Here is an 18043-nt window from a genome sequence, read left to right as displayed (position 1 = left end):
TTGTTCAACCACAATGCATTGTGGTCTATATTCGCTAATGTAGTGACCATCGATGCATGATAGTTTTTCACAAAGACTTCTGGGAAATTTCAAGTGAACTCTATTTTGGAAAAGTAGATTCGTACAGCACTAGAAAAATGGTGAACGCACTATGAAGTGAGTACGGGCCGGAATTCTGACACAGCCTTCGTCTCTCAGCTGATCTGGGAACGGCTCGGAGTCAACCTAGAGGAGCTGGAGGAAGTGGCCAGGGAAAGGGAAGTCTGGGAATCTTTGCCTAAACTATAGCCCCCAAGACCCGGTGAAAGAAGATGGATGGATGGATGGATGGATAATTGTTCAGTTTATAACTTGAATAAATTGCAATTAAAACAAAAAAGATGGTGAAAAATAACTGAGGATCATCAAGAACATGTTCAAAAAGGTATCAGAGCAAGAATTCATTCTGAGTAATGGCTGTTTATTTCTCTATAGAAGTTCATGGGATTTTGGCTTCTTGAAGCTAGCAGGTACTTCCTGTTTGGAACCCCAGAAGGGAGGGGTCACTCAGTCCAGTTCTCGTATATGGTCAATGGATTAACAGAAAGGGTTGCAGGGGCTAAAGACTGGGAAACTATATTCAGTATGAACCGTTTTTTTTATAGAAATGATCACAATTTGTCCTTTTTAGTGCTCGTGGATAAATATGGCAAGAAAAAAGACAAAACTGGTGTAAATAGAGATATTTTCTTCATATAATTATACATTCATGTTTAAAGTAGGCCTGTATAGTATGTTTGAGGCTGATTTTTTTTTTTTAAGTTGTAGTATCTTCGGCCTCCGTCCTGTTTACACTGCAAAGACACTTTAAAAGTTAATTTTTCTTTGATTTTACAGTAATGTCCCAGTACTGATCAGCTGTTTTAAGATATAGCAGAGTCACAGACAGATGTGGTGGAGATAATCCAGTTGTTTTCCAAAATAAAACAGCCTTCAGAATCAAATGATAAACGAAAAGCAGAAAGAAAAGGAAGTTGTGTTTCTGTGCGACCTGGTGTCAGGTGATCGGGAATTGGGGGGTCAATGAGCAGGTTTACTTGTGTGAACAGTCATCAGCTATGGTTTTCACTTCTTCACTCAGCAGTTAGTGTTCGGTTGGTTTGGTCTCTCTGTTCTGGGCGAGTACCTGAGCAGTGCAAAGATTACCTGTCAGATGTGGTCCAGAACGTGTGACGGTGGACTGTGGCGCTGTACGGATCTGCTACGGTCCTTAAAGATGATGATTCTCCTTAACTGTGATGACAGTTGCCAGATTCTCTGTAGGTCACTCCAAATGAATCGACAACAGTAGAAGAAGTTGGGGACTGTGTCTAGAGGTCTAGGACTAGAACATTCAGGTTCCAAAGACTTAATCCAGATGACTGTAGTTAGAATCTCACAAGTCCTAAACTGCTTTCTTCATTGGAGCTGATAGAAGACGTGTGACTTTAGGTGAATGTGGTATGTATGAAGGTAAAGGGAAAGAGTTCAGTTATGATTTTCACATCCCTGAATTAGAAAAGAATGTGTCCTGAAGAGGGAGCATACAAGACAAACAGGATTGGTTCTGACACCTGGTCTTAAGGTAACGCTCATTGTTAGGAAGGTTTTAGGAAAACTTTCAGAGGAGCTCCTCTAAAGCAGAACTCCTTTTTAGAGGAATTTCACTTTCAGCTTCTTCAGGTCCACCCTGCAAAGGAATTTCACTTTTGAAGAACTGCACTTCGGAGGAGCCCCTCTTTAGAGGAGCTTTTGCTTTTGAGGAGTTCCACTTTTAAGAAGCTCCACTTCTGAGAAGCTCCACTAAGGAAGAGTCCCACTTCCCACCTGGGAGGAGCTCCTCTTCAAAGGGACTCGACTTTAGAGGAACCACTTCAGGGAAGTTCCACTTTAAAGGAGCTTTTCTTTCAGAGGAGCTCCACTTCTGAAGAGATCCACTCCTTAGGAAGTTGACTATAGACTAACTCTTCTTCAGAGGAGCTCCACTTTAAAGGAGATCCACTTCTGAGAAGCTCCACTTCAGAAGAGCTCCACCTTGGAGGAGTTCCACTTCAAAGGGACTCAACTTTAGAGGAACATTTCTTCTGAGGAACACAGCTTGGCAGGAACCACTTCAGAGGAGCTCCAACTTGGAGGAGTTCCACTTCTGAGGAGATCCACTATAAAATAACTCTTCTTCCGAGGAGGTCTACTTAAAGGAGCTCCACTTTGGAGAAGCTTTACTTCTAAGGAGCTCCTCTTTAGAGGAACTCATGAGAAGCTCCGCTTTAAAGGAACTTTGCTTTAGATGGGCTCCACTTTTGAGGAGCTCCACTTTTGAGGAGCTCCACCTTCTTGGAACTCCACTTTAAAGGAACTCCACTTTTGAGGAGCTCCACTTCAAAAGGAGCTTCACTTTGAAGGCACCCCACTTTAGAGGAACTCCTCTTCTGAGGAGGTCTACTTTTGAGGAGCTATTTTTTCCGAGGAGCTCTACTTTAATGGAGCTTAGCTATAGTTGAACTCCACTTCTGAGTCCTGCAGTATCTTTCGCATCACTGACGCACTCTCTGCGCTCTCTTTTCAGGCACCGGGCTCATCCACATGAACAGCGTTCAGTGCACAGGCAGGGAGCGGTCCCTCACAGACTGCCCCCACAGACAAGTGCCCCTCTACAGCTGCAAGCACAGCCAGGATGTTGCAGTGCGCTGCAATGTGCCCGACATGGGCCTCCAGGCCACGGTACGACACACACACACCCCCTATTGTGCGTGTGAGTGCCGAGGGGGCGTCAATGTTTGTCCATGCACACGCAGGTGCGTCTAGCAGGAGGCAGAGACCCCGGGGAGGGCCGGGTGGAGGTCCTGATGGAGGTCAGAGGAGCCAAGCGCTGGGGCTCCATCTGCAGCGAGAACTGGGGTCTCAGTGAGGCCATGGTGGTCTGCAGGCAACTGGGCTTGGGCTTCGCTGCACGGGCCCATCAGGTAAGCGTCTTCTTCCCCCACCCCCACCCAAACTTCTCCCTGGTTCTGCTCCCATGCCTCCTCCTCCTCCACATTGCCTTTTGTGTGTTATTACAGAGGCGGGTAATTACAGGCTTCCCAACAGCCACTTCCAGTGTGCCTGAAATAAAAGAGAGAAAGTGAGGCGAGGACCAGGAGAGGGGGAGGGGGGACGACAAACAAACTGAAAATAGCAATGTGTGTGGAAAAAGATCCTTTCAGAGGGAACATTTATGCAGGAGGGCTAAAGGTCCCGGAGCTCAGCCCGTTTTTGTTTTTTTTTCCTTCAGCTGGTCCACAGGGCTCTTCAGCTTCTCTGGTTCTGACTCTGCAGGAGACCTGGTTCTGGCCCGGATCCCCGGACGCCTCTGAGGTGGTTTTGAGCGGGACCCACTGCACCGGCACAGAGATGTCCATCCAGCAGTGTCGCAGGAACGGGCAGGTCTACTGCCCCCGGGGGGGAGACGGCAGAGCTGCAGGTGTTACGTGTGTTGAAAGTGAGTCAGCCTTGAAGCTCCGGACCTTTGTTTGTTTGTTTGTTACAGAGGAACCCACATCTATGAATAAACAGCCACATTTTCTCGGACAGCTTTCTTTCTTTGGACAGTTTGCTGGTGGGTCTAAGATAGGCGTCCCCAAACTTGTTCTTGTGAGGGTCACATAACTAATTTCTCTTCTGAAGTGGGCCTGGGGAAAAAGTATAACAATCACAGGGTGTGTCCAAACGGAAACATTTATGGTTTTCCAGAAGGCCACAGATAACCACATTTTATCAATCAATAAATCAATTTATGATTTGTAAAGCACTTATAAAAGCAGACGCAGCAGAAGTCCTGAACAGAGGAATTAAACCAATGAGAGAGACAGTAAAAGCAACAAATCAATAAAAGCAATGAAGTAATGAGATACAATAAAACTAGTTAAATCTGCACATGAGTTAAAAGCTTGATTAAAAAGATACATTTTTCAAAGTGACTTTAAAAGGTCCTGGGAACCGTTAAAAACATCTGATCTTCAGATCGTAGGACTTTGCGTGTACGATAGAAATGTAAAAGTTTTGAAAGATATTGAGGTGCCAATGCAGACACTTAAAAACCAGATGTAAAATCTTATAAACAGTCCTAAAAGACACACAATGAAGTGATTGTACAATTGGGGTGATCAGCTCACACAGGGCCAACAGCACTACAGCTACCTGTATGCTGGTCAGCTTTCTCAAAAACAAACAACTCTGTGTTGCTTTAAGTAAGACAGAGGAAGTTCTGTTCCATCCCTGATTTTATGTCTGCTAAGCACAACATCATCTGCGTAGCAGTGAAATAAAATAAAACGTTTCCTAAAAATTGAACCCCAGTGGCAGCAGGTAAAGCGAGAATAAAAGAGGGGCTAAAACTGAACATTTATATCAGTTCAAACAATTCATATCTGTAATTTTCACAGGAAAAATAATCCTTAAACATTTTAAAAATTAAACCAATAAATAATCTACCTTCTACCGTCACAGTTCAGACTGCAGAAAGGTGCTACAAAAAGTCAAGTTCTACGCGGGTCTCGATCGGCCAAATTGAGAAAAAAAAAAGATAAAATGATGAATGGCCAAATATGGAGGAGGGCCGGATCTGGCCCGCGGGCCGTACTTTGGAGACCCACGCCTGATGAATAGCTGGTTGAGGGAAGGGGGAACTCCGAATTCCCTCCAAGTTTGTCTCTTTTCTGCTCAAGAGAGTTGTTTGCATCATAATTTTTTGGGGTTTCTGAGGATGTATTTTGTGAAAATCCTCCTCCATAGTGTGACAGAAAAACCCTGCAAACACAAAAATTCGAGACATCTCAGCAAAAAAGGGCCAGAATTCCCAAAATAGTTTTGAGGCCTCCATGATCTGGATCAGAACTCCTTTTCCCATCATGACACACTGAAATATTCATTTGCTTTGAATCGTGTTGTAGAAATGTTTTTCTGTGTGAAAATGTGGAAGGGCCTGTAGTTTAGTGTTCAAGAGGATCCGTTCAAAAGAACTTAATGACGGGGAATCTGAAGTTGCAGTAAATCACTTTAGCAGATTCTACTCAGACGGATACGGCTTCTGAAGACGTGGTGTTTGTAGAGTTTCTGTGTTATGAAAGGGATGATGGAGGTTTTCCCTGATGGTTTCACAATACCAAACGTCCTTCTTTGGACAATCGGGTTTATAGGCTCCAAAGCAGAAACCACAACAGCCCTGTGCCTGCAGATGGAATCATACTCTCCGCAGCAAATATCACCGATGCGTTTCCAACTTGACCTCAAAGAGTCACACAGACACACATATCCACAAAAGCAGATCTCTGAACATCACATCGATAACTCACTCATTTTGGCCTGGATCAGCAAACTTCTCCTCGCTCCATAAATCATCTTCCAGTATGTTATACGATACATAGATGTGTTGGGATCAGTCCCCAAAGAGCAGAAAAAACAAAGCCAGTTGCTAACAGGAATATTAGATTTTATGTATCAGGAGCCTTTAAGGGCATTCGAGATCACCTTAGAACAGAAAAACAGTGACACAAACACCTAACTAAAAACAATTACAAAGGAAAGATCCATTTAAAATTCACGATTTACAACAACAGTGTCATAGTCAAGGCCCAAGGGCCGGATCCGGCCCAATCAGTGATTACATTCGGCCCGCCAGGTCGTTTTATATTTTTGTTATTAACAGCTTGATGTTATTTTGCCCTGGTAACATATTACAGCACATTCTCATTCCCAAGTTGTCATATATTAACGTTTGGTTAGCGACCCCCCTGGGTCGAAAATTGACATTTTGGGTGTCCCCAACTCGTCGTTTTTTGAAGTCCAAATAAATCAAGGCTCTCCAACCTCCAAACCACAAACCGGTACCAGTCAGGTACAGGAATGTGGCCCACACTGGTATTCTAACCCAAACCCTTACCCGGTACCGGACAGTCAGCACCAGATGTGGATCAGTACTGGTTCCTGACAGGCTAAGGTTAAGGTACTGGTAACAGTCGCGTCCTGAGGTTTGGTCCGCTCTAAAAAGTTACATTTTTAAAAATGTAGTTTTAGTGCGTTCAATAAATGTTTATCCTGTTCGGCCCGCTAGCTAAGGTGTGTTTTGGATTTACATGGAGTAAGCAATCTGAAATAAATGGGTTTTGAGTTTTAATGGAAAGCTTGGAAGAAAATCAGTATTCCGGATGTCAGAGGGGAGAGTTTGGGAGCAGAGTGGCTGAATCCTCTGTCCCTTTTGGATATGAGACGAGTGGTGAGGACAACCAATTGGGAGGCAGATGATGATCTGAGGGAACAAGTCAGTATTGAGATTTGAAGAAGATCCAACAGGTATGGGGGGGTAAGGTAGTGAAGGGCCTTGAAAGTGAAAAGGAGAATCTTGTTGTTGATCCGGTGTTCAATTGGGAGCCAGGGAAGCAGATGGAGCACAAGAGTGATGTGATGAGTGGAAGGGGTTTGGGTAATTATGCGGGCGGAAGAGTTTTGAACCAGCTGAAGTCTATGGAGAGTTTTTTGTGGCAAGTCAAGCAGAAGGGAATTGCAGTAATCCAGTCAGGAGGTAACTAGGCTGTGCACAAGAACGGCAGTAGAATGAGTACTGAGCAAGGATGGGGACGGTGGATATTACGAAGGTGGAAGTCTGCTGAGCGAGTAATGCTATTGAGAGTGGAGTTTGTGGATTTTATTTCAAGGAGACAACTAGTGAGAGACGGAGGAGGGAGAGTAGAATCGTGTTTAAAGGAAATATAGAGCTGGGTATCATCTGCATAACAGTGGAAGTGAATGTTGTGCTAGTGTAAGATATGACCAAGAGGGAGGAGGTAAATGATCAACAGCAGGGGCCCCAGGACAGCACCTTGGGACACACCTAGGGCAACAGGAACAGTAGAAGACCAAAATGTTTTTAGCTAAATAAATTGAGTGCAGTCTGAGAGATATGACCAAAACCAGTCAAGAGGGAGATTTGTGATGCCAATAGAGGCGATTTGGTCCAGAAGGATTTTGTGTGAGATGGTATCAAAGGCTGAACTTAAATCAAGAAGTAATAAGGTGGACAAAGAACTAGTGTCTAGCACACAGAATAATAAGAAAAAATGCAGCTTTACCTCTTCAGGTCTGCTCATCATTCTTTTCTCTTTGATCAAAATATCAAATAATGCAGAAAAACTTGTTCCCGTTGTTTAAGTGAGAAAATAAGATACACAGGAATCCCACAGAGCAAGAGTGAGGACTGAAGCCAGTCCTCAGACTGTCTTTCTCTTTTCAACCTCTTTGCTCTCCGAAACCTTGAATTTGTACTTGCTTCATCTGTCCCGACAGCACAGAATTTTGCAACTTGATGCTAAAGCAGGTCTCTGCCTCTGCAGCTGCTCCTGACCTCGTAGTCGATGCCCAGCTGGTCCAGGAGTCAGCCTACGTGGAGGACCGACCGCTCCACCTGCTCGTCTGCGCCAACGAGGAGAACTGCCTGTCCTCTTCTGCCGCCAGGATGAACTGGCCCTACGGACACCGCCGCCTGCTGCGCTTCTCCTCCCGCATCATGAACGTGGGCCGCGCCGACTTCAGACCCCGGGCCACCAGGGAGAGCTGGACGTGGCACCAGTGTCACAGGTGAACAATGTGTGAATTCATGACCAGAGACCAGTTCAGAAAACATTACGTCAGTCACCACGTTTCCTTGAGTTTTAAGAAAAAAACAACACAAAGTATGTCTCTGGAAATTAGGATTCTCTCATCCTCTAATTACAATGTTTATTGTCAGATTCAGGTTTGGTTGTAATCTGATCCAATTTCAACCTTGTCTGATCCAAGACTAGTTTTGGTCTGATTCTAGTCAAATCTGACATGAATTTAGCTCCAGTTTGATCTGGGTCTGATCTCTTGATCTCCGTTAGGTCTCGGCCTGATTTACTTCAAATCAGATGTGGGTTTCTCGCTCTCGACTCGTCATATATGAACGTATGGTTCGGCCTCTTTTTTCGGCCACTTTTTGACATTTTGGGTGTCCCCAATTCGTCTTTTTTAATGTGTTGGCTGTTCCCATTAAATTACGGGTCCCCAACCCTCAGGATGCTGTACCAAATGCGATGTGGTACCAAATGGGGAACCAGTACTTAGTTAGAGTTAGAGTACTGGTACTGCACATGTTTCAAAGTCAAGGTCCAGGGACCGGATGTGGCCCTCCGGGTAATTATATCTGGCCCTCCAGCTCATTTTAAGCATTTGAAATGAATCTGCTTTTAATTGGGCTTGTATTATTTATAATTATATAACATTATTAAATTATATAATTAATGAAAAAATAGTTTTAGTGTGTTCAATAAATGTTTATCCTGTTGGGCCTGCGACCTAAGGTGTGTATTGGATTTTCGCCCCCCCCAGTTTGACACCCCTGTGGTACTGGGTTAGGGTCAGCATCCCAAGGAAGGGGACCCCTGATTAGCGTCTGTGGCCCATTACCAACAACCTTCGAATTGGTACCGGTTCATGGACTTGAGGTTGGGGCCCCCTGATTTAATTGGAACAGCCAGCACAACAAAAATCAACAATTTGGGGACACCCAAAAAGGGGTGCGGAGGGGCTCGAACCATACTTCCGTTTATGACGAGTTGGGAGTGAGAATGCGTTAGATGGACATGTACTCCATACACAATGATATTAAGACATGCACAAGAAAAAGTAGGCAAACATTTACACTGTAAAAACTGAATCTCAAGATATAAAAAGACAATTGTTGAGAAAATGTCTTACTAGAATCTTATCAAGAAAGTTTTTCAATAGCAAACCCAGTGGTTGATTTTTTTCCTTATTTAACCCTTTAACGTCCTCCGACTTATTGCAACTTTTCAATCATTAACAAGATCAACGTAATTCCATCAGGTTGTGAAGCAGAGAAAAGCGGCGTTGCGCCGCTTTTCTCTGCTTCACAACCTGATGGAATTACGTTGATTGTGTTAACAGTTGAAAAGTTATGGCAAGTTAAAGATTGTGTGTTATTTAAGCGTCACTGGTGACGTCTCAGGTGTTAAAGGGGTTAACAAAAATCTGTCAGTGCCTGAAAGATCCTCCTGACCGTCCCTTTCCTTCAGACACTACCACAGTATCGAGGTGTTCACCCACTACGACCTGCTCACTCTGAACGGCACCAAGGTGGCTGAGGGCCACAAGGCCAGTTTCTGTCTGGAGGACACATACTGCCCTGAAGGTGAGAACCCATCTACTGTTCCACCAATCTGAAAAGAAAGAAGTCGAACCGTGTGTGAGAGCTTCCTGTCTTGGTCCAGGTCTCCACAAGCGATTCTCGTGCTACAATATGGGAGAGCAGGGCATCTCCGTGGGCTGCTGGGATACCTACCGCCACGACATTGACTGTCAGTGGATCGACATCACGGACGTGCGGCCCGGAGAGTACATTTTTCAGGCATGTCCTAAACGCTTTCTGACTTTCATCTGTACTTCAGAGGATGTAGCAGAAACAGCCGCGTTTCTTTAGACAGCGGCAGAACTTGAAACAGAACGGTGAGGCGTGGAAGTCTTAACAAACGGATACAGAAAAGACTATAAATAACCGCTAAATACTCTGAGCTTTTCTCTGCTCACTGGTGTACACTTTCGTGCGTTTCAGGGGTGTGTGCATGTTTAAGAAAGCAAATTTAGTCTTGACTTCTGCAGAAGGTAGATCTGTAATTAAGTTCATTTGGTCTGCAAACCTGTCTTCTCTGAAAAACCATGTTAGTGCTTTGGATTTCAAACATGCTGGTGCATCTGCGCTAGCGGTGGATGACACTGGCAAAAACTATTTACAACATTAGAATTCATTTTATGAAATTGATACCCATAATGAAATTTCTTTAATACAATCCACCAATCATCAAAAATAAAACAATATCTATAACAGCACATTACAGTTTTCATTTCTTAATTATAAAATAAACATATTGGTCACCAATAACTAATATTTGATTAAAAATGTTTAGTCTGAAATAAAAATTAAAAAACATAGTACAAATTTGAAGACTTGAAATGTTTGTTTGTTCAGCATTAATAATGGACATACATAATTAAAATTAGATATTTCAATAAAAATCACAGTTTCTGTAGTGGAATCTGTTTGATTTTTGATTTGATTAAAATTGATTTATTTCAACCAATCAAAAACAAGTATAATGCATGTACAATACAATCAACAGAGGATAGATAAGTAGATAAGTCAGTCATAGGATAACTAGGTATTGAATTATAGATTGCTAGAAAGGGAGTGGGAGGAAGTGAACTTATATAATCTCACCCTAGCTCCACCTTATCATTTTTTTACATGAATTATTAATATCCGGTTCATAACCTCTAATCAGAGATTAATGCCTTACCAAAACAGCTACAGGTCACTAAGAATCATAAAGAAGATAATTGAATACACACGTCCGCTTGTGAGCCGGAACTGGAAAAAAATATACATCTTACTAGCTATTATGTAATTTTTTATTTCTACTTGTAATAAAAGTTCAGAAAGAGACCTCAATGATTTAAAAAATAACAGCAAGGTGTTCTGTAAGTCAGCAGTTTCATAAAACATTCATAAAAAAAAGTACAGCTGAGGAGCGGAGGTGGAGACAGTCCTGCACCTACAAAATGTTCCTTGCGTCTGTGGAGTTTGACTTTCGGTCGTGGGAGAGTTTTGGCGATATTTAACGCCATAAGAGAGGAAGGAAGGGATTTTTATTTAGATATTTGTCAGTATTTTTTGCTTTACATAACATTTTTCTTCAAACGACAAACTGTGTCCTGCAACCTGATTAGCTGTAGACATCGTCAATCAAACTTCGCGCTGTGTCCTGCACAGAATTCGTCCATTTCACCACATTTTTGATTTGATTATGAGCAGATCTTTGCTTTCCCACTATAATAGTGGACTTATTTTTATACAAAGGTTTGAACATTGAGAATATCCAACACTGCAGATGTCACCGGCGATGCCAAAATAACACATGCTCTTCGACATTTCGTATCTCTTTGACCATTTATGCCAGACGTGTCCAAACGTTTTGCAAAGAGGGCCAGATTTGGTGAGGTGAAAATGTTTGAGGGCCGACCATTTGGCTTGGCATTCTTGAACTGTTTGATGAATGTTTTATGGCAATGGCATACTTTTTATTTCTTCACATAGAACAAATTTACACCTAAATAACTAAAATGATCATCCAAATTTGTCTTTTTTTTGCAACATTTGGTCAATGTTTTACTCATTCCCAGTTGACTTGTCATAAATAGGATGTCTCATCCGGTAGTTCCTCTTGATATTGAACTCCTTAAAAACAGCCAGAGTCTCTAGGCAGGTTAGGCCCAGACTGTTGTTTCATTTGTCACTGTAAAATTTTGCCAATTTCCACTTTTCCCAGGAGCGTTGGCGCTCATGTCAACTTTTCTTTTCTATTTCCAGTTGACCTTTTAGAAATGGGCTAAAAAGTGTCACAGAGGGTCACACGACAGTGTTGCCACAGGTTTGCAATGGCATAGAACTTAATTTAACCAATCAAAATCCAGAAATCGTACTCTTAGGTTTTAGAAAATTCTGAAGACCGTATATTATTGGTTTTATGACTGAGCCTGGGGGCCGGTGGAAAATTTGAACGTGGGCCGCATTTGGCCCACAGGCCAGACTTTGGACATGTCTGATTTATGCGAAACATCTCTTATGTACAGTTTTGCATAACATCACAAAGCCGCTTTTCTCCATGACAGAATCCACTGATTTACGTGGATTGCTTCAACAGTTTACTACTTAAAATTAAGGCAATAGTGTTAGGGAGTTACGTAGTCAAAAGAATGTCAACTCTAAAGCTAAACCTCTGGTGTTAGAGGGTTAAACAAGAGAAATGAGTGTGAAAGTATTTAATTTATGTCTGAGAAAAGCGTATAAAGTGTATAGTGAGGGGTTTTACTGTCCTTAAACATCTGTAAAACTACTTAGCGGGTTCGACTTATCGCAGATTACTTTTAATCTTACAACAAAGTGTTCAAGTGGTTATTTTCTGAGGTCACACAAAGTGTTAGTGCACCTATTAAATGGTGCACTGGGAGACACACAGTGTGCGGTGCTACCAGTTGGTCTCAAAAGCCACCTATACTTGCAGTACTAAAGTGTGTGTGGTGTTTAACCATCAAAAACTTCTAAAACTAGACTAAGGTGGCAAAAGTTTGGAATCTTTTGTGTTTTTGGAAAACATCGTTTTTTTCAGCAACACATGTGCTAAAAAAACCCACCTTTTCTTTTGTATATATATGTGCTACATATAGCTCATGGGCTGTCTCTGCCAAGTCATCAAAGTTGTAGGTTTAAAACCAGAGCAGGGTGGTGATGTGAAAATCAAATGTTTATTTATTTTTTTAATTAAACATGCTTTTTACAGCGTTTACATGCCACATAAAAGACTGTAAATTACGTCGTCTTAGTCAAACGCCATAAATTGTTGCCATGAAAAACAGGGAGTGTGTTTTTGGCCCCACTGGCTTGCCATATATTACCGTTGTAATCCAGCAGCAGAGGCTTTGTCATCCCCACTGCAGCTGGGTGTTAGCGGTGAGGCCGCTGTCTGTAGGAGACATTGTGGGTCCACCTCAGCGGCCGTGATTGACACAGTAATGACACTCAGTCGTTACATAAACGTTCACTGTTGGGCGAGAGCCAATGCGAGAGCTCTGTGTCATCCTTCAAAGCCCTCGAATGTCTTTCCGAAGTGTCTCGGCTCTGAGCTTTTATGGAAGATGTGGTCACCTTATCTGTTTGATGTGTTTATGGGGAAAGTCGCTTGTGTGCTTTTCTTAATCACAACGCGAAAGCGGGTGGAAACACGCTACCATGACAACCAGTTGCAGCCTAATGACAGGCTGGAAACCCAAAACTGTCATCTACATCTCTGCCAAATCAGACTGGAAACTGACGTCAGGCTTCTTTAGGTTTACTGGTATAGAAAAAGCCAGAACAGTCCTCCCTACTTAGACACACTCAGACTTTACACACTTAACCATCAGAATAGACTAAACCATGAGCTGCTTTTTGAGTTGAAATGGTGACTTTGGTCTGTCCAGCTTGATTTATGTATCCCTAGAGCAGCGGTCTGCAACCTGTGGCTCTTTTAATCCCTTTATTGTGGCTCTTTAACTTTAATGAAAAATGGTAACAATTGAGTAAATAAGACATTAGTTAGTTAAGTTTTGTCATTTCTGCTTAAGTCTGCTTACCATGTCAAGATCTAAACAAAAAAAAAGTTTATTTACTGTCAGAAATTCTGCAGAAATGTTCTTTAAATTTGTATTTTAGTGTATAGTTAGTCAAACAAAAGTCTCTAAAAGTATTTTTATTTTAGTACATTATACAAAAGTGGTTAAAGTTTTGAATAAGTTTGTTTTAAATGATTGAAAATGATTTAGAGTTGTGTGTTTTCCGTTAAAAAGCTCAGGTTATTCTAAATGTTTTGAGTTTTTTTATGTTTAATTAATAGATTCTAATAAAATGTTTATTTTTGTAGATTAAAATGAAAAAAAAGCACACAAAAATCTTAATAATAAAAAATATCATGTTTGACTGTCTTGCATTTTTAAATAAAGCGAAGCTGCTGCAGCAGGAGGACCTTTTTTGAGACAAGATGGGTTTTACTTTGAAGGGGAACTAGTGTGCGCTGCTGTCAAAAGTTAAAGAAGTTAAAACTGTTATATATATAGAAACATGTAGACAGTGTTGTAATGTAATTGTTGTAATATTTCAAAACTAAATTTATAAATAAATGCTTAATTGTCAAAAAAGCATAAATATTGTGCATTTTTAAACAATTAAGTGGGACTCTGTGGCTGTCGTTGGGTTCTGGTCTGTAAGAAACTACACTAAATGGCTCTTTTAGTATTAAAGGTTGCCCACCCCTGCCCTAGAGGAAGCTCACACGTTGATAGGAAACATCCAAGGCTCTCATAGGGCTCATTTATGCTCTAGTGGGAGATGAGTGGGTTTTTTTTGTCAGCAGAAAAATGCTGATTGTTGTAGAACGGCATGGATAAGTCGAGACATGGATAAGTCTAGGACAGGAGTCTGCAACGTTCAACTCCAGATCCACATGCAGCTTTTATCTCTCCAGGGTGATTCCTTAATCAAACATAAAATAAGTCATGGAGACTGCTGACCCAGACATGTCGACCATCTGAGTCAGCAGCTCCCCTTAAACAAAACTACCTAAAGTAAACAAATAAACAAAGCCTGAAAACTAAGACTACCAAGATCCAACCACAAACTAAAATAACAAAACCCAGCAGTGTAAGACTGCTGAGGACAAAGAGGGACAAAAGAACATAAATAATTAAATAAATAAAAATAAAATAGTAATTTTTTAAAGAAAGGATCACTTTATTAGTATTTATTTAATTTAGATTAGTCAAATGTATAAATTGATGTCTGAGGTTCACATAGATGATAAACTTTCTAGGTTTTTACATCCCTGTTGACCTGAAGACGTCTTGTGTGCTCAACCCTACCTCCAGAATGAACAGATTTTATATGCAAAGTAAAACTTTGGTAATAAGTTTGATCTTTTATGAGTTAAAACCACATACTATCTTGTGCTGCACAACATTAGTCCCTAGCTGCTCAGAGCTCCACTTAGATGATCCTGTTTGGCAAAAGCATCTTTTATTTTGAAAAAAAGTTATGTGAGCTTCTGTCAAATGCAAAAAAAAGAAAAAAAATCACATTTTGAGAGATGCTAGTTTAGTTTGCATTTTTGTTTTTCTTTGTGCAAAAAAATAAACATAATTCATATTATTAACAAGAAGAAGGTCATGAATGCAAATCCAAATTTTGTGAAGGCTAAAGTATAAGTATTAACCTTCTAGGTTTTGATAAGTAGAAAACGAGTCCAAATGTCTCTTTTACTGCTAAAGGTCTAGGACTACACCAGGAGAAAGACTATGAATATCACGATGACTTTAGGTTAGCGGCTGCACCACTGAGGCTTTATAGTGGGTTTGCAGACGTGGCAAAAGCACTTAGGATGTCAGCACACCAGTTACCAAAATTACCAGGTAGTTCATGTCTTTATTTAAATTAGATATAGTCACAGTTTAAACCAACCTTTTGAAGAAAAGGTAGGGATGTTTCTATATAAATGCAGATACATTAGAATACAGCATTTTCTCTATCTGCCCCCTAAAGGCGCCTCCTGAACTGAAGCTGGTTTAACAGTTTTCCAAATGCTTGATTATCACATTTTGACCTGCATGTAACTTTAACACAGAGAACACGAGGATCCAGGAAAGTCAGTTTTCCCAACTCTTCCCACTCATGTGTTTCTGTCTCTGTTGCAGGTGGAGGTCAATCCGACTTTAGACATGGCCGAGTCCGATTTCCAAAACAACGCCATGCGCTGCCGCTGCAAGTACGATGGAGCGCGGGTTTATGTGTACGGCTGCCATGCAGGTATGCTCACCTTCTCTTCATGTCGCTTACAGAACGAACTTAAAATCAGCCTGAAAATAGGGGTAAAACACTAGTTTAACCCTTTAACTCCTGACCTCCAGTATTTATATTCTCTGATTTACTGTAACTTTTAGCGATCAATGTAATTCCAGCAGATTCTGAAGGTCGATGAGCCGCTTTTCTCCTTCAGAATTGATCGTGTTTAAAAGTTACAATATGTTAAAGATTTAGTGCTTAAGCATCACCGGCAATGCCTCAGATGTTAAAGGGTTAAATAATTTTTACTTAACATGAAATCTTATGATAACGTATCAAAATGTAGAAAGGAGGAGTTCCACACAAGCATTCAAAAATGAAAAAAATAAGCTAATTGTTAGAATTACAAATAAATATTGTTTTGCTAGTTCTCATCAATTTGGTTTTACAGTATGTAAATATTTGTAGTGCATTTTTATTACAGTCAAAAAATGTGTGTAAACAGTAGAAATGACAAAATGTAAATAAATTTGAATATTATCCTAATTAATTCTCACTAAGTCTTTGGCCCAATTCAAACTCTTCCCTTCTCCCTCCCCCTATATTTAGCTCTCCAAATGGAGAGTTATGGAAAAATAGTGTCTCCAAATTAAGATGTCACTTCCACTCGATGATGTCATCAATAGTCGCCGGTCAGCTAGCGTTAGTTTCCAGCACTTGAACATCGGTTTTATAACTTTAAAAAGGTCGTGCTTAAACAAAAAGTCATTACTTACATTTAAATGTAAAGCTTCAGAGCACCCCCCACGTGAAGAAAAGGGCTTCTCCTGGAACCCCTTCATGGAGGAGGGCTCTGTGTCCCTCCGCTTCGGGATGGGATCTTATAAAATATATTTCGCACATCACTTGCACTAAAAATTCCCCTACAAATGGTGGGTAGGGAGAAGGAAAGGATTCGGATTGGGCCTAAAACTATATCTTAGTTTTAGAACATAAATTAAAAATTTTTGTTTCCAAAATGATGACAATGAGTGCTAGTCTAACTTGTTGACGTCTATTCAACTTTAAGTCTTTAACTTTTTAGTCTTTAATCAACTTTTTCTATTGTCATGAGTGTGAAGCAAAAATACTTTGATGTATTTTGATAGTAATTAGATCTTAGCTCTAAATTCTTGGTAACACTTTAGACGAGGTGTGTTAAAACATTCAATATAATGTTGACAAAGATAGTAAGCAGTTTATTAATTTGGTCTTTGTTCACAATGGTCTCACTTTAGATGTTAATAATTTGTACTAAATATATTAATAAACCTAATTCGGCTTAATGTGCTAATAAATGTCTTATTAACACCTTATAAACACATTAATATTGTTTGTTAATGTGTCCATAAAACTTGTTAAGGAATATTATTATAAAGTTTGACCAAATTCTCAACTGTGCTGATTTTGAGAAAAGCTTGGAAAGGTGTAAAACAAAGAAAGCTACGTAAAAGCTTTTAAAATGTTTTGAATGTCTAAAAACAAAGTCTAGAATCTTTGGAAAGAATAAATAGTTTGTAGCGTTCAAACTTTGTGCAGACTTTCTTTAGACATTTGAACCACAGCTCACATTTCAATTAGAGACAAATTAACTTAGAAAAAACATTAAAAAATAGTAAAATTTTCACTTTCAGCAACAGATATTTTACTTTTCCATATGTACTCCTTACTTTTGAAAATTCCTAACTGTGTCTCATATCCAGTCTGACATACTGTTTTTTGTGGTGCACCCGTCCCTCTCCGATCAGGTGACGCTTACAGTGCTGACGTGGAGGACCTGTTTGACCACCAGCGGCAGATCTCCAGCAACTTCCTGTGAGGAAGCAGCACCACCATCCAGGAGCTGAAGGATAAAGCTCCTCACCATGCCTGAAACGTCACGGCGGGGGGAGGGAGGGACATAGCAGCATGCCAGTTAACAGGGAGGGTTGGGGGAAGACGTGGCCCATTAGAACCTGAGACGCTCCTGTCAGCCTCTGCCCAGGGGTCAGGGAAGAAACCGGGTCAGAGCAGGCGCAGGTCTTCATTCAGAGTTGTTCCCAGAGCTGCAAGCTGATGGTTAGAGTGAACACCATCAAACCCAGAATCCCGCCTGTTCTCTGCTCAGGTTCTGGTTTGTCCTCTTTGGTGCTACTTTGCCTTCTTGGAATAAATCTGCAATGTTTTGCTAATGTCATGTATAGTTTCATATTACCTCTGGATATTGTTCTTCAGGTCTATAATTTATGCAGAATATAATGTACTTTTCAGGTGAAACTTGTTTGTACTGTTTATAACTACTTCCACGTTGTTGTTCTATGTGAGGGCGGGGTAGAGGAGGGCTGGCGTAACAGAACTTGGTGAAGGTTGAATAAATGCTTGACAAACTATTTGATTGTTTCAGTGAATAGACAAAGTTTACAAAAACTCAATCTTTCAATGCCTTATCGTGGTATACGATACATATCGCGATGTATGCTTGCAATGTGATACATATCGTGATATATCCCAACACTGTACCAGAACAATTTTTCTTTTTTAAGAGTATGACTTAGAAAAAAACTCTTCCTGAAT

General features: G+C 40.8%; 1 protein-coding gene across 2 annotated transcripts in view; it reads left to right on the top strand.

The window, feature by feature from the left end:
* The window catches only part of LOC112140586 (lysyl oxidase homolog 4), a 33013-nt gene extending 15010 nt beyond the window's left edge, over window positions 1–18003 (top strand). For both annotated transcript variants that reach the window (XM_024263575.2, XM_036210904.1), the window contains 8 exons: window positions 2585–2739; window positions 2814–2981; window positions 3334–3496; window positions 7383–7626; window positions 9105–9220; window positions 9300–9436; window positions 15364–15475; window positions 17239–18003. In XM_024263575.2, the coding sequence (XP_024119343.1) occupies window positions 2585–2739; window positions 2814–2981; window positions 3334–3496; window positions 7383–7626; window positions 9105–9220; window positions 9300–9436; window positions 15364–15475; window positions 17239–17309 (1166 nt within the window). In that variant the 3' untranslated portion in view covers window positions 17310–18003. The remainder of the gene's footprint in view (window positions 1–2584; window positions 2740–2813; window positions 2982–3333; window positions 3497–7382; window positions 7627–9104; window positions 9221–9299; window positions 9437–15363; window positions 15476–17238) is intronic.
* Window positions 18004–18043: the final 40 nt, after the last annotated feature.

The sequence above is a fragment of the Oryzias melastigma genome, unplaced genomic scaffold (genome assembly GCF_002922805.2).
Source record: "Oryzias melastigma strain HK-1 unplaced genomic scaffold, ASM292280v2 sc00289, whole genome shotgun sequence".
NCBI lineage: Eukaryota > Metazoa > Chordata > Actinopteri > Beloniformes > Adrianichthyidae > Oryzias > Oryzias melastigma.
The sequence above is the reverse complement of the archived record's forward strand: the minus strand, read 5'-3'. Positions and strand labels throughout refer to the sequence as shown.